At 43.7% G+C, this 20,989-nt stretch overlaps 1 protein-coding gene across 2 annotated transcripts in view; it reads right to left on the bottom strand.

Annotated features, from left to right (window-relative positions):
• plxna3 (plexin A3) overlaps positions 1-20,989 on the bottom strand; it is a 53,500-nt gene extending 32,511 nt beyond the window's left edge. Inside the window, exons 1-3 of one of the 2 annotated variants that reach the window (XM_029506016.1) lie at positions 20,735-20,989; positions 1,160-1,577; positions 882-1,072 (exon numbers count right to left, since the gene is read on the bottom strand). In XM_029506016.1, coding sequence (XP_029361876.1) covers positions 882-1,072; positions 1,160-1,449 — 481 coding nt within the window. In that variant the 5' untranslated portion in view covers positions 1,450-1,577; positions 20,735-20,989. Of the gene's footprint in view, positions 1-881; positions 1,073-1,159; positions 1,578-9,477; positions 9,922-20,734 lie in introns of those variants that run through there. The other variant, XM_029506017.1, reaches the window with a different exon arrangement.

Here is a 20,989-nt window from a genome sequence, read left to right as displayed (position 1 = left end):
ACCACAAATACAGCGCAACTCTTCAAAAGAAGGAAGGGTGGAGAAGTTAAAATTTGGACCTTCAAGGACAATCAAACAATCTGATTGCTACACAGCTGTTGTATGGTGAGTGCATACAACAGCTGTGACATCAAATGCGTTGTGATACTGGGAATCTGTTGTGACGTGGGCTGTCAATGATCTGCTGCTGCACCTTCATTCCGTGACTTGTTAACTAAAAACTATGGCAGCTGTTTTGCAATAAAACCTTTAAAATATTTTGACAGGTGATTGACACCTGAAGTCTGAAAAAGCTTCTTCAGCCTGTCAGAAACAGACTTTAAGAACACTTTGACATATCAGCAGAAAAATCTGCTGAAGAGACAGTGAAGCATCTGGATTTAAACTTGCAGCAGGAAACACAGGAAACACATTGCTTGCTATTTTGATATTGATATTTATTATGTATAATTTGTTCTTGACTGTATATATTTTTATTCTTATCCTATGTTGTTTGATGTCTCTGTGTGTAATGCTGCTGCTACACTGCAATTTCCCAGCCTGGAATTAATAAAGTATATCTATCTATCTATCTATCAGCAGGTGCCTCAAACAGTGTTTTGTCCCCGACAGAAAACACCATTTACATTATTCCATTATTTAAACTTCATCAGCGTTACTACTACTGAACCTGCTCCGCTATAGAAAATTAATGGAGAAGCACGGTTTCCTCTACTTCTCATTGACGAGTCATTGAGACAATCAGATCCAGATGAATCTCCTCCTTCTGGTTTTTGTAATAATTTCTGAAACAGGAAGTGAAATTTTCCACAGAGAAATGCTAACCCTGATTTCGACCAGGTCAGGTGTATCCAACCCCCCTCCAGGCCAGCCCCGCCTACCTGCCATCCCATCAGCCTCTCTGGCTCCGGACAGGTAATGCTCCTTCCGGTGATGCGGCTCTCCCAGTTTGAAGAGATCCTCCAGTCTGAGGAACTGACAGACACCCTGCCAGATGGAGCCGCAGGCCACCAGTCTGTTCCCAGTATAATCAACCAGTAACAGCTTGTTTACATTGTCTGATGACTCCAGTCTGAGGACAGACAGGTGAAAATGGTGAGACAGGTGAGAATGATCGGACAGATAGGTGAGACATGTGAGACTGGTGGGTGAGACTGACCGGTGAGCGCAAGACCTAACACTGGGCGGAGGGTAGCACTGGGCATTGTCCTCGACTGGTCCGGTCATGTGACTCCTCAGCTCTGTCAGATTGGCCGACAGCTTCAGCACTCGGTTAACGGCCCCAACAAACACCTCACCTGTTCTCCGATGAACGGTCAGGTGAGTGAGGGACGTGTCCAATGCCCGATACACCACCCTGCCCGACTCCACGGAAGGAAGAGGAACAGCCGGAGCAGAGAGGAGGGGGGAGGACAGGACGAGGAGGACGAGGAGGAGGGTTAGAAGCATGGCGGACAGAAAAAAGAGGAAGAAGAGGAGAGGTAGAAAAGAGGGGAGGACGGGGGCGAGGAAGAGTAGGAGAAAGTGGAGGAGGAAGAGCTGGCTGCAGGTCTGATCGTGTCTTCAGTTGGCCATGACTGTGGAGATAGACAGGACAGAATTAGACTGCTGGACCAAAGTACACGAACACCAGGAAACCACCAAAAGTGGACTAAACGCCAGTCCTCAGCTCTGATCCAGATTCTATATGGTCCACAAATCTGGACCAGCTTTCTATGCAGACTATAGTTAGGAGTAGTACGTTTCAGTGGCAACATACGGTCACTGCAGCAGGCTCAGAAGACCTGAAGATCAGCAGTTACTAAAAGAAGACTGCAGGAAAAAAATGAGATTCAAACTATAAACCTTGGTTTTATTTTGGAAAGTTCTGAGCTCAGAGTCCAGTTCTGCTTTAAACCTGCAGACAGGATTATTTACAAAACACACACAGCTAATCTGTAACAGGAACTGTATCTGTGCCTGTATGTGTGTTTGTGTGTCTGCGAATGTCTGCAATGAAGAAAGATAGAGTTATTGATCTGTTTCTGTCTTGCTGATTCTTATAAAGTTTCTTCTCACTGAGCTGGATGGAAACTTCATTCTTATCCTGGCAGCCATTTCTCCTCTATTTACATTTGACAGGCAGCTCTGATAACACACACACACCCTCTGAAACAGAAAATTGAGACTTTTCTTCCCCCAGCAGGACACTGTTCTGGTCACTCGCTGCTGGTTCTACATTAGAAAAATGTGTTTATTGTAATATGTATAGTAAAGAAACAGGTTTCCCTGTCCAATGAAATTCTTTTTTGCCATCCACAATGAATGCACATATATAGAAAATTGATACAATAGATGAATAGAACAAGCTGACATATGAGCTATCAGAAACATCCAAGATTATGGCATGTGCAAATGAAGTGAGCTAAATGTAGCTAAATGTTGCCTGACTGGTCAAATCAAAGTCAAATCAAATCAGATTTATTTGTATAGCGCAAAATCATAACAAAGTTACATCAAGGCACTTTACATATAGAGCAGGTCTAGACCAAACTCTTTATGTTTGGTTAACCCTAACCCCTAACCCTTTATGACTGGTACATTGGCAGTGTGATCAGATCCATGTCTCTCAATACCAGGGAATATACTGGTTTTGCAGGGTTAGGAGTAAGGATTGTGTGTCATTACACAGACTGTCACAAACCAACCAGACACAAATGCACGGGCAGACATAGTGGCAATACTCAGCATCTTTATTACAGTCCAAGTCGGTACACGCGGTTATCAAAACTCTCAACACTAAGGTATAGACAGACACTCCGGCAATAACCGTGGAACCAGGAATACAGAAACTGACCCCCCCCCCCAAAAAAAAAAACCCCCCACCAGGACTAGAAACACAGATACAAGACAAACTGGCAACAAGGGGAACGAACACAAGGTTTATATACAGATGGGGAGCTAACAAGCCACAGATGAAACACATTGGAGTAATCAGGGAAGGGAAGTAAAGTGAAGAACAACACAGGGGAAGACAAGACCTTCAAAATAAAACACAGGAAACAGAAAACACAGCACAGGTCCTGACACAGACACACACCTTTAATATTGAGTGATCTCGTTCCCTGTCCTCATCCTGCAGATGGTGAATCATCACTACCCCATGTTCCTGCTCCATTTGTGTTGAATATCCCTCCTCCTGCTCTCCCTCTCTCCCTACTCTCCACATCCCCCTAACCTCCCGTGTGCCTCTCTCTCTCTCTCGAATGGTGGAGTGAGACGGAGAGTGCTGACCGTGCTCGGTATTTCAGAGTGTTTGAGGTTTTTCAATCTTTTCTTCTAGTGTATGTGCTTACATTTTCCTTTCTCACAGTTGTCATAGTTAGCAACTCTGTGTATTTGGTGTAGGTTTGATTTTTTTGGAGCCGGTTCTGGCTCAGTTGGCCGGTTCCCAGCTTGGTGGGGCACGATGCCAGTGGTGGAGGATGATGTGGAGTTTGAGAAGCTCACATGGTGGCATGCCATCAAACTGGTGCCGCGATGAGCTGCTCCATGGAGGAGGCTGGCTTGGTGGTAGGAGAGGTGGTGAGATACAGGGCTGTGAAGTCTGCCTCCCGCATGAATGGAGCCATAGTACTGTTCCTAGAAAGCACAGCTAAAGTCACAGAGGTGGTGGAGACAGGTGTGGTGATCTGGGACACCTTTGTCCCCGTCCTCCTGCTGGTTAGTCCAGCTTAAAGGATCACAACATCCAATACCACCCAGTTTATTAGGGATGAAGTCCTTGCAAAGGAGCTGTTTCATTGCGGACAGCTGGTGCCCCCCATTCAGATGGTGTCCCTGGGCTGTAAGGCCCCCCAGCTCAGACACATGGTATGTCACCGCAGACAGGTGTTCACGGTGCTGAAGGACAACTCCGATCTCAAACTGTCCTTCATTTTTAATGTTGACGGGGTTAACCTGTTCACCCAGTCCCCCTAGTGGCTGGGATGCTGGCACCCCAAAGTAATTAACATATGAAAGGTGTCCTTTATACAACGAAAGTAGGCAGGGTTTAATGAAACTTTCAACACAGACATTTTTGGGAAACTTTCAGCAACATGCACAAAAATGTTGACGTTTCTAGGAGCTTCGGTTTTATCATAGTTACTGAAAATGTCCTGAACAACAGAAGACGACGGCAAGCCCACAAGCGACACCACGTCAACAACAATGGAATGTAAATATATGTGTACCATCTTTACACTGTTTCTTTCACCACCAAAAACTTGTATACTGCCATTGAAACAAAATCAAAGAACAAAAATTGAGTTTATATCCCAATAAAGTTTTCAATAAGCCTGCTCACCAAAAACAAAAAAAGTTGGACGTTGTTTTCTATCACTGTGAAATATGAACATTGTTCGATCAAACCCCGACTAAAACATTGAATAAATCGATAAGCTTGCTAACCCTCATTTTAAAGCTGAAGATGTGCCCAACAATCGATGTCCATCAGAATGCACATCTATTACACACAGGTAGGGTCTCCTGTCAATCAAAGTCACATTGAAGACAAGTTTTCCATCAAATTGTAAAGGACCTAAGGTATCCTCTGATGTATAAAAATCTCTGATTGGGCGAATTTTTCACCCCAAATAAGGCCTGCGTAACCAGAGTTGAGGTGCACAAGACACATGCACACACCCAGTGACGCATAGAGTGATGCACATAGGCAATGCTGTTGGCCTGGATTTCTCTTTAACTCAATTTTTGAACGATTTTTACCGTTGTTTGTGTTATTGGTGTGGGGAAGTTTGCCAATTTTTACACCAACGTGGCGAATAGGGTGTTTACGGAGATGCTGCAAATGTTGGAGAGTGAGGACGAAAAGGAGGGTGACAACAACAGCCTACACCCAGCTGGTCCCTGTGTTGCCTCTCCTCAACAAGTAAACAATAAACGTCTCCACAAAAAGTGTGTTTTTACTGCCCCAAGTTTTAATGTAATAATGAAATTAATAATAAAAGACAATACATGAAATTTAATACATTTATATTTCAAAGGTCTTTGTTAATTTAAGCCATCACTGATAGTTGTGGGTTTACCTCTGGAGTTCTAAAGCTTCACAATAACAACATAAAACAGGCAAAGAATAGGTCAAATTCGTGTTGGATAGGCTTTGGACACCATATATTCAGCCCTATAAATGACATTATAAAAGGGCATTTTACTTATGTAACTGGTGTTCCTAAAAGCAGTCCTGTCTGTGATTGGCCCCAAAAGGTTATCACTGAGATCTTACAGTGTGAATTTTAGCCAAATTGGACCATTTTGGATAGGTTTGGCACACTGGAGATCACCAAGGGACACTGTTTGGTAAAAACTCTATAGTGCCTCAGATATTTTACATATCAACCTAAAATTAGGCACAGATGTGTACAGGAAGTGTGTGAGCCATATATGTAAAATTCAGCCTGTTGTATAACTAAGACTTTGAAATATCACTGTTTTCACACAAAATTTCAAACGTGTTTTTAATTTTTCCCAAAAACATTGTATTTTCACTAGCCCTATTTTTTATGGAATGATTCAATTCAATATTTGAATAGATGTCAATAGATGTAAAGGGACAAATGTTTTCTTTCATTTAAACCATCAGCCATAGTTGTGGGATTAGTAATATTGTAGTTATAAAGCTTTACTTGCAGTGATACAAAAACAGGCGGAAATTGCCAAAAACTGCCTCTGCATTAACAGGGTAACTACATGGTGTTCACCACGTCGAACACTATGAGTGTTTTGGCTGTGGAGTGGAGGGACACCTGATCTGCTCCTGTCCAGAGCGGGTGGGGGGCAAGTGGCGGATGGCCAGACCAGAGTCAGCGGCTCCAGATCCGGTTGCTGGTGGGGGGTTGGTGACCCTGGGGCCGATAGAGTCTGCTGGCGGTGTGGGGCCGGACGCTGCTGTATCCAGCAGTCCCCCCACTCCTGAAGGCAGCAATCGGCAGCAGGCACACTGTGAAAAACAAGGTGAGCTGGTTTCTGAAGGAGAAGTTACACCAGCAACAGAGAAAAAGCAACGATGGAAAGGATAATAAGAATGCTTCAGTCTGTGGAGGTCTCTCTCTCCATGTGGGATTTTAAAGTAGGCACCCTAAACTTAAATGGAGCTGCTGTGTTTAAACTGATGGAGCTGAAGCAGATAGATGTCATGATGGTTCAGGAGACACACAGAGCGGCTGGAAGAGGGAGTGTAACGGGGAGGGCATCCTGAGCCACTGGTCCGGCTGTAATGGAGGGGTGGGGGTCGTCTTCTCCAGGAGCTTCCTGCCTGCCTCTCTCACTGCAGAGGAAGTGATCAGGGGCTGCTGACTGAAGGTCAGAGCTCAGTTTGAGAAGGTCAACACAGTTTTTATTTGTGTCTTTGCTCCAACTGGTGGAGCAGAAAGAACGTCAGTGTGGTTTTCTGTGACATCATCAGGAGCTTTTGTTTTTAGAGGGGGATTTTAACTGCACTCAGAATCCAACACTGGACAGGAACCACCATGAGCAACTCAGAGAGCTGACCGAAGCACACAAGCTGTCGGATGTGTGGAGGACCTTCCATAGCTACAGGCAGTACAGCTGGAGTCACTCCAGGGACAGCAGAAGATCTCTGGCCTGGCTAGACCGGCTGGACTAAAAATGTGCGTCTGCAGAACGCCTACTGGCATTTTAACAGTGCCTTGGTTGACAGCAAGGATTTTAGAGTTGCTTTTGAGTGTTTTTGGGGTGAGCACAGAAAATGTTAAACTGATTTTAGTAGCGCCAACAACTATGTCCCCAGAGACCGAACCAGATATCTGCAGGACTTGGATATTCATGGTCATGGTGTCTCAACATCTCACAGATGGACGTCCCCTCCAAGCTTTTCTTCATCCTGGAGAGAAGAAATGCACAAAAGAAGGTGGTGCACTCGCTGATATCCAGCAGCGGCTCTCTGGTCTCGGATTCTGCTGGGATCAGGAGGCTGGCAGCCTGTATGAGAGCGAGCACAAATCAAACCCACAACAGTGCAGCAGCTTCCTCAGCGGTCTCCCTCAGGTGGAAGCAGATGACAACACCAAACTGGAATGTGCATTAACACTTCTCGATCTGCACACAACCCTGATGAGCTTGCAGAGTGGAAAAGCTCAAGACCTAGATGGTCTACCGTTAGACTTCTGTAATTCTTTCTGGGCAGTGCTGGGTGAAGATCTGCTGGAAGTCCTCATTAACAGCCTGGAGACAGGACAGTTACCTCCAAGCTGCAGAAGGGCAGTCGTGACACTGCTGCCAAAAAAGGGGCCCTGCAGGAGCTGAAAAACTGGCCTCCGGACTGAGAGGAGTGATGGCATCCATCATCCATGCTGACCAGATGTACTGTGTGCCGGCAGTGTGTGTGGCAGGCTGATTAGTGATGTCACTTTAATTTGGGATGTTGTGGAGGTCTCTCGCTCATTGGCTATTTTGAGTGTGCTTAAAAAAAAAAAAAAAAATCAATGAAGTCCTGAGTGCTCCATTCAGGGTCCAGAGAGGGGTCAGGCAGGGCTGCCCGTCAGGTATGTTATATTATTTGGCCATTGTGATAAGATAAGCTGACCTGAGTGGTGTCTACTTTCCTGGGTGTGGTGCCCCTTTTAAACGGTCTGCCTACACTGATGTCATTGTCCTTGTTCACTCTCAGACTGACATCGACGACCGACAGAGTAAATTGGGAGAAGAGCGAGGCTGTCATGGTGGGAGACAGGCTGAGGGATCAGCTCAGGCTACCTGAAGGGTAAACTGTCTTTTAGAGGTCGTGTTCTCATCGTAAATAACCTGGGCTCTACTGCTCTGTGGCTGTCCTGTGTCGATCCTCCAGCTTCTCTCCTGTCATAGGTTCAGCAGATTTAAGTTGATTTTTTTTGGGACAGGTTGCACTGGGTTCCTCAGGGTGTTTTGTTTTTATCCAAAGAGGAGGGGGGACAGGGCCTGGTCCTTCTGGCCACCTTCCATCTGCAGTTCATCCAGAGACTGCTCACTGGGCCTGCAGACCTTGTGTGGAGGCCCCTGTGGTAGTCTGGGACTGGGACAGACCAGCTCCCTGTCATGGCTCCTCAGTGAACCTGCTGGACTGTCCTGACGGAGGGGGGCTCTGCAGGAGTTTCCACGCTGGGGCAGGGGGTGGAGCTGGCTGGACCTTGACTGGAGGATCCTGGCAGACTGACTGTTCGGCTTGGATTGAAGTCTGTGCAGGTCGTTGGCCAGCTATTGAGGCACTGGAAGTCAAAGCTGACGGGACATCAATGCTCGCTGCTGACTGACTTCCATGATGGTACACTGCTTCCAAACCGCTCTGACCAGTTTCTGGCCCTCAAACCTGCTGACTCTGGAGGTGTCTCCATGGAGGGTGCCTCAGAATTACCCTTCTACTAGATGATGGCAAAGACTGATGATGGCCTGGAGGTCTTTCCACAAACATTGGGGACCTGTAGTGGAGGATCCTCTGTGGGATTTTAGCTGTAAACTCTTATCTCTGCAGCCACAGAGAGACTGTCTTCCACTGTTTTTATGAATGTGCACGATTCAGACCTTTGTTCGGACTGCTGGGGCAGTTTTTTAGTAAATGTGGAGAAGTTTTTACTGGACAGGTTTTTATCTTTGGTTTTAAATACACACGCCAACAGAAAGACAAATGTCAGCTTTTAAACTTTGTCAGGACAGGTCAAGATGGGGGTGTAGTCGCAGGAGAAAAGTAGATGAGGGGCTGAATGTTGAGGTACTTCCTGTACTTAAAAATATGATCAAGTCCAGACTGCTGTTGGAGTTCAGCTTCTACAGAGCAGCTCAGAACCTGCAGCTGCTCAGCTGCTCTGTGACTGATGGACAGTTTGGACCAGAGCTGAATTCATCCTAATGTTTAATTCTAATTTCTGAATATCTGACTGTATCAATGTGATGTAAGCTGTATGGAGACAGAATATATACTAATAAATTTACATTTGAAAAACAAAATCAAATCTCCTCCTCTCTCTCTCTCTCCCCACCCAACCAGTTGAGTGAGGCCCTCCCCCCACCCCATTTCCTGAACTGACCATTGTTCTTCACTTAGTTGCTTACAGAACATTAAGATCTAAATATTGTGACATATGATTATCATTTTACATAAATTATATTCATTCAAAGAACTTTGTTTATATTACTGTATTTCATGTTTCATGTCTCCGCTGCCTCAGCTGTGGGTTTACAGGTGACAAGTGAGAAGACATCAAATGATACCGCAGTTGTGTTCATGTTGTGTTGTTGTTTGACTGCATATATTTCAGTGTGGTAATCAGCTGTTACCACTCATCAGTTGGCAGGAAGGGGACTCTTCATGATTTAGTCCTCATTTCCTGGATGGAGAAGTAACTGTGGCCTGAGACCTTCATCCTGATGTGTCGAAGAGAAGCAGTCTTCTTTTAGGTTCTACAGACGTTCTCTTCAAAAAGGCTTCCTCATTTTAAACAGCTGAAAAGGAGCTCCAGGTCTTTAGGCTCTAGAGGAACTTTTACCTTGAAGGTGGCCTGAAAGGTTGTAGGCCCCCTGTCATCATATGAATCATATGTCAACATCAAACCATTAATTCATGACTTTTTTTCTCAACAAATCGTCTAATTTTACAGATAAATAAGCTTCTGCTGTTTTGAGAATCGAATCATCATAGCTGAATTAACATGTTTAGGTTCCTGTGAACAAAACTAAGCCCCGCCCACATACCGCCTGAACAGTGTACATTAATTAATGGTGAGAATAAATTACATTTTCAGCCTCAGAGGAAACTGCTCTCTTTAAATCCTTGGTCAGGACTGAGTAGCTCTGATTTCTCAATAGTTGTTTGAATTCTGAATAAGAAGTGACAGTTTAAATTTGTCTGAACAAAAACACGCTTTAATCTGCCGTCCCGTCTCGTTAATGGTCGGGTCAGTGCATCAATTACAAGCAGACAGTCAGTCCTCCAGCAGAGGTCTGGCCTTCGCTAACAGATTTGAAGAAGAAGAGTGTGTGGCTTATTGAAGCTAGAATAAATCTGCAGGTCTGATCAGGACCTGACAGACAGACGGACTGACCGCCACTGATGAGACCACAGAAGAAGAATAAGAGGAGCACAGAGTCTGAGCTGCTTTCTGAATGAATGGCTATTTAAGTTTTCACTCTGACAGCATAGAGGTACAGTAAACTGAGTCCAACAATTAACCCTGTGACACACACAGACACACACACACACACACACACAAAGAGGCAGTGAAAGATTAGCACATTACTTAATTAGCCTGCTGAGCTGAGGGGGAAACCAGAGAGAGAAGAGGTCGACAGATGGACCAGAGTGAGTGTGTGTTTGTGTGTCTGTTTGCATCTGTGTGTGTGAGTGTGTTGTGAATAGACAACAGACAGCTGGGCAGGAGAAACAGACAGAGTTTCTCTAACTGGACGATGATTTCACTGGACCATTCATCACCTCCCTAAACCAAAGACTCTGTGTGTCTGTTTGAGCTGTTCTTATGTATATAACTACAATAAAAATTGTGTCACTATCACTGTTGACTCATTGTTGATCACTTGGAGCCTAGAAATCTGATTTTCACTGAATAGATTGATTGATCCTGATCTCTTTGTGTATGTGTGCATGTTCGTGTGTGTATGGTGGTGAGGGTTAGGGTTAGGGTTAGAGTTAGGGTCACCATGTTTCTCAATGTGGCTATCTACTCAATTCTTATCTTGATCCATCGCTGCTCCCCAGTTTTGTACCGGACCACCCTAAACCCCCCCATCCATACACACACACCCTGCAGGAAACGCAGCACAATGTGCCTTTGTTGTGTGTTAATTGGAGCCTGTGAATCAGACAGAGCCTCAGTCACAGTGATGGATGCATGGGGGTGGGGCAGGGTCAGTTGGGGGTGAATGGGGTGGTGGGGTTATATGGTACCTACAGTTTAGTCTTTCTCGTGTAAAATATTTACTTTTTAAAAAGGTATAACAATTTTTTGTTGATTTAAATGACATTTTAATGTCATAAAATAGTTTTTTAATAGAATAAAATGGAAGCTTGTATTTTCATTACAGATGTGAAATAAAACAGTGTACTGAAAGAGAAGAATTGGAATTGCTGACAGTACCACTTTCTTTTTCTTTCATTTTTATATAACACAGTATCAACACTCATTGTATATTAGTATTATTTCAGGACAAAGTCTTTATAACTTGAACCTTTAATTTTCTTATTTTCTTATTTTATAAATTTTAATAAATTAATAAAAATGTAATAAATTCATAAAATAAGAAATACATTTTATTAGTATTAAATTTATTATACCTTCCCCTTGTGCTATGTATTAATTCAAATTCCCCTTCTAGGGGATATAGATGAAAATACAGATATATGTGTATGTATGTATGTAAAATAAGTATTTTTAAGGTAAATGTGTTTATATTAATTTCATATTACAATAAAAAAAAATTCAGCATTTAAAACAGAAAATGAAAAATTTTAGTTTTCTATTCAATCTCATGTCTGGTCAGCAAACTAAGAGGAGAAGGTAGAATAAAGTGTGTGTATGTGTGTGTCATGCTGTGCAGATTCACAAACTGTTTTATTCTCTGAATGTCAATGAGTTGGAAGAACAGACGAGAAAATCAGAGATAAATAACAACAAACACGTCTGAGTCTTTTTTATAGATGTAAAAACTTAATGTTCTCAGACATTTAATCACTGACATAGTAATTATTGTCAACAGGAGAAACAGGCACAGTGAACAGCTGTCTATGTACCTAGACATTTCAAATTGAGACAGAAATCTGTCAAGAAACGCTGTCATGGAAACTAATCAAAGCTCTCTGATTGGCTGAGGTTTGACAGCGGGCCATTGAGTCACTTTTCATTATGTTCATCCCCAAGAACAACATGTATCCAAAGCCCATAATACAAACACCAGGTACAACCTCCTGGTACTAAAAACCAAGACCTGAACCAGATGAGACCATGAAGGAACTGCTGTGATTGTGTGTTGATGTTGTATGCTGGTGGGAATAGTTAATAGTTCACACTAAGGCTGCTGTTGACATTGTGTGTTATAAATATATAATATAAATTTGTGTGAATGCTATACTGCCGTTATTTGTGTGAGGGGTTAATGCTAATATAATGCTAACATGGTATAATATGCTATCTTAGTGTTAGTGCAGTTGTAAATGCTTGCTAATGCTAAGTTTCTGTTACTTACTTATGTGCTAAGCTAACACTAACATGGTAAGCTATGCAGTTAAGTAAGCCAGATGGTTAGGAACTATGTTAGGAACTATGTTCAAAAGAATGTATTTTTTTAGTTATTCCAAGGTGAACATAGCACATCATGGCAGCATCTTAATACAGAGAAAACGGTGTCATTTAAAAAGTTAGATCAACAGGACCAGGTCTGTTACACATTCTAAAATCACAATTAGTTAAGATGATGTAATTACGGTTCCATAATCATATGGAACCGTATGATTAATAAGTCTGGACTGTCATACTTGGTGATTCAGGATATCAGGAGGATCACATGTCATTGTTGGACACTGGAAAGTGCAAGTTCAACAAGCCAGTCGGCTGCTGTCACTTCCAGCCCGACAGGCCTGTTAGCGTAAGGTCCAACCTGAAACACTCACATGTTTACATAGCATCTTTATTCCACCTCCACTCTTTATGTTTCATGTGAATTCAAGTCCAACAATCAATACACGAATCTTCACTTACATTTAAGAATTGAAATATTTGAATTAGAAATATTTTTCTTCAATAGCAGACCTGAACAACATGACTGTGAAAATGACTGAAATTGCCCTCTTGAAACTGAGGTTGTAAATCTATTATTTTGGCAGAGATCTAATTTGGTGTGATTATTGTGTCACTTCCTGTAATTACATAAATATAGTGAAGCAATGCGCACTCTCACGCATCCACTTTAATTTTACTGCATCTTCCTTTCAGTCAGCCTCTGTAATTACAAAACACTGCAAACTGTCTGCACTATTAACAGCTCCAACGTTGGCATGCCAACAGTTGTGATAACTTCACTGTCCATCTGTACAACTGAACTTTCCCTTCCTGCTGATGACAGACTGTTTGTAGAGGTAGAAGGGAGCAAGTCTGTCTCTCTGTCTCTGCAGACAGACGAGGCCTCGCTTCACCAAACTGTGGCATTTAATAACACTCTGCTGCTCCATCACAATGAGACACCGGAGGGAGGAATAAAGACGGTTTTGTTTGTCTGACCAACCTCTGCAAAAATACACAATATGACTGGCTCAACAGAATGGGTCATGAAGCTGCTCAGAAACCAGAGCAGAATTTCAGTGACACTCTTTTGAGTTTTCTTCAGTCACAGTGATGTTTGTCAGAACATCCAACCATCTAAATATCCATGCTAAAAACCAGTCGCTACTGTAATGAAAAGTGACATGTTGTCAAGGTTGCTAAGTAACAGGAGTAGGTCTTCGTGACGGGGAAGAGCCGATGATGCAAAGCAAAAATCTATCATACATCATTTCAATTTCCACCTTCTTGGTCAGCTATGAGACCAGGTTTCCATTTACCAGGTCTTCTGAAGGATACAGTCTCTGATCTGGACCTCAGCTATTGACTGAACTGTGTGTTACACAGTTGCTATGTTAAGGGGTCAAATTTTGGTTACATTAAATAAAGCATGAATGACAGTGGTGATTTTATTTCACCATTGGTCAACCAAACAGTCTGTCTCAAACTCGATCTTGGACTGTCATCAAACCTGGACAACCTGGATCCAAACCTAACTTCTCCTCAGCTGGACCTTCTCCTCCAAATATTGTCACCACTGTTGTAAAAAAAATCAAGATGGCTGTCAGTCCAGGAGCTGACTGATTGATGGGTAATGTCATGGACAATTTATCCTGCTGATTTGGACGGCAAAATGGAAACCAAGTCTGATCCAGAGTATCTGCCATAAGTGCTTGAATCCATGGCAACAAATCATTCTGTCTTTTGCCCATTAAAGATTAACTGTATTTTTTAGAAAGTTTAGTCACAATAACCCACAAGACTCAATCGTTTAATTATCTTGAGTCTTTGGTTTGTTTGATGTCTCCACCAGCTTCACCAGCTTCACCAATGACCTGAGTAATAGACACTCCATTAGCTGTCTGAGTGTGTGTGTGTGTGTATTCTAAGCAGTTCATCTATTAGTCCTCTGTCATTACCACAGGGTTTCAGACCACACACATTGTATTTGCCATCATCAGTCAATCAAACTGTTATTTCATGTGGGGAAACACTGTTGGTCACATGACTCCATGATGGTGGCGGGGGAATATTTAATTGAATGGATCAGCTGATGGAAACCAGAGACGGTGAACATCTAAACACATCTGACCCTGAGTGGTTACAGCGGCGATTAAACTAGTTTAAGCTAAACAAGTACCTCTAAGGCCGGAGTGATCTGATTGGTCGAGATGAGCCACAGTACCGTCATCATTCCTCCAACAAACCTTGAGCTGTAAACAAGTACTGACAGGATAGTCCATTCATAGTGCCAGCAGCGGGGTAAAAATGGCCGATATATCAAGATTATTAACAAAAACCTGTGTTTCTGCAAGTTCATTCATTCATCTTCAACCGCTTTATCTGTATCCGGGTCGCGGGGCTGCGGGAGCCAATCCCACACATTGGGTGAGGGGCGGGGTACACCCTGGACAGGTCCCCAGTCCATTACACAAGGGGAAACACAGACAAACAACCACTCATGCTCGCATTCACACCTATGGTCAATTTAGCGTCACCAGTTAGCCGATACATGAATGTCTGGATGGTGGGAGGAAACTGGAGTACCCAGAGGAAACCCACGCAGACACAGGGAGAACATGCAACTCCACACAGAAAGGACCCAGGCCGGGAACCGAACCTGAGGTAGGACATGTAAATCTACACTGAAATGCTTTTTGGATATCAACCCTTCAAAATGTAAAGTTGAGCTGCTAATTTAAACAAGCTGGTGTGATGTCACAGACTGTGGGAGTGGCCTGAAACAACAAGTTAGTAGCAGGGATTTGACCTGATTGTTATCCACCATTTCTAACTTTAGAAACTCCCTTTGTTCATGTTAAATATCAGCACAAACAGCAGCATGGACCTTAAACCTGAGGATTTCATTTCTGGCTGAGGTCTAGGTCAGATCCAGATCAGCTGGTTTCAGAGCAATTATGCACAACTTCAGGCTGAAATGCACTTTTAGTTTGAAACATTCTGAGCCACTAGCCACTCCACCACTTTCATTAGCATCCAAAAAACCCCATTTACCTGAAACCTGCAAGTGTAAAGAGTAACGGAAGCTATTTTACAAGCTGTGACATGTCCAAAGTAAAGTGGGAAACTTGAAACTTTGGTTCAGTCATTAACAGGAAGGCTGAACCAGAAGGTGTCATTTTACAGGATTCCCTGAAATGCAGCGCTCTGACTCTGTTGGAGCTGCTTTCTTAAAACAAGTTGACACCTCTTTTCCCGGAGAATGTTAATATTACTCGATTAGTTTGTGAGAATGAACCTGTTCGTGTTTTGTCCTGATTGGGCTGCAGTTCACCCTGTCCCTTTTCATTTTGCTCATCGAAAACTGTCCAAAGACTGAATATTCCAAATCAAACTAACGAACACACACACACACACACACACACACACACACACACACACACACACACACAGGATGAGCTGACAGCAGAAAGGAAACAATCAGCTGAAACTCTTCACCTTCTCTTCTGGTGACTCCTGACCTCCATCTTGACTTTGGTGTGCGTGTTTTCCTCTGTGTACGCCGCTCTCTTTGTGTGTGTGTGTATGTGCGCATGTGTTTGAGTGTCCCAAATAGGCCTGGGTCAAATACATACATGCGCATGTGTGTGTGTGTTCATGTTTGTACTGGGAGTATGTGTGTTTATATACAGTCTTTAGAGCTGGATTTTGTGTGTTTGGCCTTCATAAGGCTACAGCGTTGTGTACTTTTCTTTTCTTTTTCCCCCCACACAACAAACTGAACCCAGATGTGATGAATCAGTTGTTAATAACAGAGAGATATCAACAACTGGCCAATTTGACTCTAAACTCCTAGGTCGGGTGATTCACTGGATGGTTGTGGTCTCGTGACTCATCACCTCATTTAATAATTCAAACAGCATTTATTGATCAACTCCCAATGGAGACAGCAGGATTTCTTTAACGCTACACCTATTACACAATAAATATTAACAATCTCACCGCTTTAATCACCCTGAACCCAACAGTTATATATATATCAATAAATATATAAATATATATATTTAAAGATCTGATTACATCAAACAGGGTTTTCATTTGCTTAAAGGTCACAACAGATTTAAGGTCAATGTTAAAAGTCCACACCACCCTAATCCTGACCAACTTGGCAGGAACATATGATAATGTATAATTTCAGCCACATCCCCAGGTACCTTAAGGCCCACCCACATACATAGAGACACACCTTTGTTAATTACGACATCTCATCCATCCATCTTCTCCTCTGATCTGCTTTCAGGTCACGGGGGATTCTGGATCCAATCCCAGCTCACTCTGGGTGAGGGGCTGCGTCACCCTGGACAGGTCTCCAGTCCATCACAGAGATAGACAGAGACCAACAACCACTCAGACCTACAGACAGTTTAGTCACCAATGAACCCAAACATGATGTCTTCAGGTTGGGAACCGAACCAGGACTTCCTTGTTGTGGGGCAGCAGAACCAACAACAACGACAAAAAACCTGCTCAACCCGCAAGAACTCAGTCACAGGTCACGCATCCAATCAGCTCCACTTTCGTGTCAACAGGAGACACGGAGCACAAATTAACAATCATGAGAATTGTGTTGTGGAGCATTTATGGCTGATGCAAACATTCCAAACATCTCAGACATTTAGCAGGAAGTCTGGAGCTTCAGCTGCAAGAGGTGAGAACAGACATCCTGTGTATTAACACAGAGAGGGGAAAATGTGTTTTATGAATCTAAATATTTGAGTGGTAATCTGATGTTTTTAAGGACATTTTCAATTTATATATTAAAAAAAAATGTATGTGTGGAAAGAGTTTACTGTTGTTAATCATGTGACTTCAGTGTCCAGCTCTGGACCGAAACCCTGGAGAGTGAATGTTTCATATGTCTATACTCCTTTTTTAACCAAAGCATGTATAAGGCATCACTGCTCTTGGTTAGAAGTCAACAACATGAGGTTCAGGCTCTCCCCAGGTGTTCACATGATAAATCTGAGGAATCAGAAGATGATTAAAGTGACTGTAACTGATCATTTATGGGGTACAGCATAAGGCTGACAAAGCTGCACCCAGTTTCTGCTGCTGGTGGAGACCAAACATTGAGTTGAAAGAGCATGAACAGTGGATGAGGGCCCTCCTGGGTCAGTAGATTTATTTGATATTAATCAGCATTTGGATGATGGTCCTGTACGCGCGATAAAGAGCCACATATTGGCAGCTTGACACAATCACAATGACATGACAGCAGCTCAACAATGTTGAGTCTGTGTGTTACAACAGCATCACTGAAACATCTGGTTGTTGCTCAGGCATCATCACTGATGCCAAAAAGAGCAAAATGGGTCAGAGGGGACCAAAAGGTCAAGGCTTCCTGATCCAGAACATCTGATCCACTAAATAACCCCAAAGACAGAAAAGTCTGGAGTCCAGAGAGACGTCGCTGCTACAGGTTTGTCTCCATCTGCTGACTCAGCACTGACTCAGCATGTGTGTAACTGTTGATTAATAAAGAATGATGTGTGACTTTGTGTGTCGGGTTAAGATTCAACTACAGAGCAGACACAACACAAACACACAGCAGGTAATGCACTGACCTGGTTTCAACCTAACAGCAAAGTACACACAGACACACGCACTTGTATAGCTATGATCAATATTCTATAAAAAGTCGCAGTGATGGATTTACAGTAGCAACTGAAGGAAATCCCATCATCCACTCTGTTACTTACACACACACACACCAATGATGGAAAATGTGATGTGTGATCAACTGCAGTTGAGTATGGAAACAAAAAAGTTCCACTTAGATCCTCAGATGGGAAACCGGCTCTGAGACGGCTTCTCCGCCAGCTACAGTGATCCAGAGTCACAGCTCAGACTAATGGACCAAATGATCAGAATAATTTTAAAGGCCCAGTGGATTGTCCCAAACCCAAAGAGGTTAATTTCATTCTGGCACAGTTTAGATGGATGACTCAGGTCATCAGCTGATCTGATCTTCGCCTCCTCTGATTAGACAGAACTGGCCTGATGTACTGACCCAAAGGTGCGTCTGCAGAGTTTATGTAAACTCAGCTTCAGGTCCCAACACCAGGTCCACCACAGAGTCGGATGCGGTCTGAGCAGACTACAATTGCCCAGATTGCCGCTCTTCGTCCCCACATTGTCATCTCATAAACTGACTGTTGTCTGATGGTCAGCATTTAGACAAAGTGACATCATCTGGTCTTCACGTTTGAACCAATGACTGCTGAGTGTGATCCAGCTGTTGTCTTATTCCAAACCTGATGTTCAGATGTCTGCAGCTGACTGCGTGAGTTTCTTCTCAGTCTGAACCAAAAACTGGCCCCAGACTAAACAGCATCAGATCCTGGTCTAGACTGGATCTGTGCCGTTGTAACCTGTGTGTAAAGTCTGGCTGCTGTGGAATGTTGTGTTGTTTCATCGTTTTGTTGTGGTCATTTGAGGATCAGTGATTGTTCGAGCTGTCTTTCAGTTGATTTGATCCTGATCAGAACTGTGAATGTCTGTGTGTCTTTGTGTCTGTGTTTGTCTCTTTATCTGTGTGTGTGTCTTTGTGTGTTGGCCCTCTCATGGACAGGCGTCCTGTACAGGGTGACCCCGCCCTCGCCCAGAATGTTGGCTGGGATTGGCTGCAGCAACCTCCACGACTCGGACGGATGAGTGTCAGAAAATAAGAGGACCATCAGATCTGAACTTCAAGATCTTCTGGTCTTGGACTCGTGGAAGGCCTGGTCTAGGAGTGTCTGATTTTTAATCATCTGAATTCATGCAAGTTCTATTTTGATTTTCATCATTTGGATCTACTGCCTGTTATTTTGTTGTCATGGATAGTTTCTTGCTCTTATCTTGCTATTTTACCCTCATTTCCCATTTTTTGGTTGTGATTAATGTTTCATATTTAATTAGGAGTCTAAGTTCTTTGATCCAGAACCGGCTGTCTCGTCTCAGTGAACATGTTAAATAAAGTTATGTTGAAACTGATTACATTCATTACTGATGAATCATTAACTGTTCTAATCGCTAACTGATCAGTTTACTGTCACATGAGCATGTCACGTTATTGATTTAAATCAATTATCAGAACCTGATCACCAGTTTCACCTCTGGTCCTGATTCTAGTCTTGATCGTGCTTCTGATGTCTGCTGCACTTGTCCTCTACAGACAACAGGTATTCTCATTGCCGATCAATGTGCTTATTGATCAGTTAAACACACTGCTGGTGCTTTGGATTCAGTCTGGACTCAAACATCCAGACTCACTCTTCCCATTTCTGTTATTCACCTGCATGATAAGATTATTGACAGATTATCGATCAGGTTGTGACGACACATGTGCTGCTCAGATCATTTACATTAACTAATCAATCATCATACAATTGGTCGTATTGGCTATTGATTGATTGAAGAGACTGTGGGTTGTTTTCCCTGATTTAGAACTGATTTTGCGGCGGATTCTTTTGATTATTGATCATCTCTCCCATGTGTTAAATAAAGATCCTGTTGATAACGTGGCTGATTGGTTCCTTATTTTTTCAACATCGTTAGGGTTCTAACTGGCGATCGGAAAAATGATTTATGGGCTCTCAGGTCATTTTGAAGCAGGACGTCATAAATCAAAGATCAACTGATGGGTTTTTGTTCGATAACAAGCTTTCAGCTCAGAGTGAATGCAACCTGATCGATCAGGATCCGATCAAACCGATCGTGTCTGAGAAATCGATCGATCAGGTCGGACTCGGAGCTTCACAGGATGGAGGCTGCTCTCCAGCACATGGACGGATGAAGGCGGACTGACAAAAAAGCAGACGCGGATCTCGGGTAGCAGTAGCTGGTTCGTCCACAGCGATCGGAGCGACGCGACCGCACATTTCCGCCGTTTTGGCTGCGATTTAAAACCTTTCTCCGCTCCGCTCCCCCCCCCCCCCCCCTTTGTTCTTCTTTAATGGATCGGCGTCTGGAGCTTCGCTGCCTCCTAGACCCCCCTGCTCCTCCACCTCCCCCACCTCCCCCACTCTCTCCTCCACCAACACCAGAAAACACACATTTGCAGCCTTTTACGTTCCGATTCAAATCTTCAAATGGGCGAAAGACGAAACACGAAGGTCGAGCCAGATCTGAAAATAGCACGAGTATAAAAACAGTCCTTCCTGGGGTCTGCCCCCCCCCCCCACCACCACCACCACATTGGGAAACTGTGGAAAAGAGGAAATTTCCAGCTGGAAGAAACGCGAAGCAGAAACGCAGGAGCAGAAACAGCAGATGCGGTGATGCGGCGGAGAGACGAGGCGTTTTCCCCCAAACATCTACACCCCCACCCCCCTTCACCACCACCACCACCACCCCCACCACGCTACCCCCGATCTGCCTGGAGAATGCCGCACAGCCTAACCCTCTCTGAACCCCCTCAGACCCCCCGGACCTACCTGGACCGGAACACGCAGAAAAGTCCGAAGTCCAGTCAGTAATTTAATCCACAGTCCCGCGCGCCGCCGCCGTTGCCTTTCTTCTTCTCTGACTCTTTCTCTGCACATCCGACCTGAGGGGGCGGAGCACAGGTGATGGCCACACCGGGATCCCGCAGAGGAGAAAAATTCATGCGTTAAAAATGAAGGAATAATCCGGATCTGAGACCAGACCAGGAGCGGCGCGTCTCCCCGTTTTCACACAGCCTACCTCGG

This window comes from Echeneis naucrates, chromosome 7, assembly GCF_900963305.1.
Source record: "Echeneis naucrates chromosome 7, fEcheNa1.1, whole genome shotgun sequence".
Classification (NCBI taxonomy): domain Eukaryota; kingdom Metazoa; phylum Chordata; class Actinopteri; order Carangiformes; family Echeneidae; genus Echeneis; species Echeneis naucrates.
Note: the sequence above shows the minus strand (reverse complement) of the source record. Positions and strands in the feature narration are given on the sequence as shown.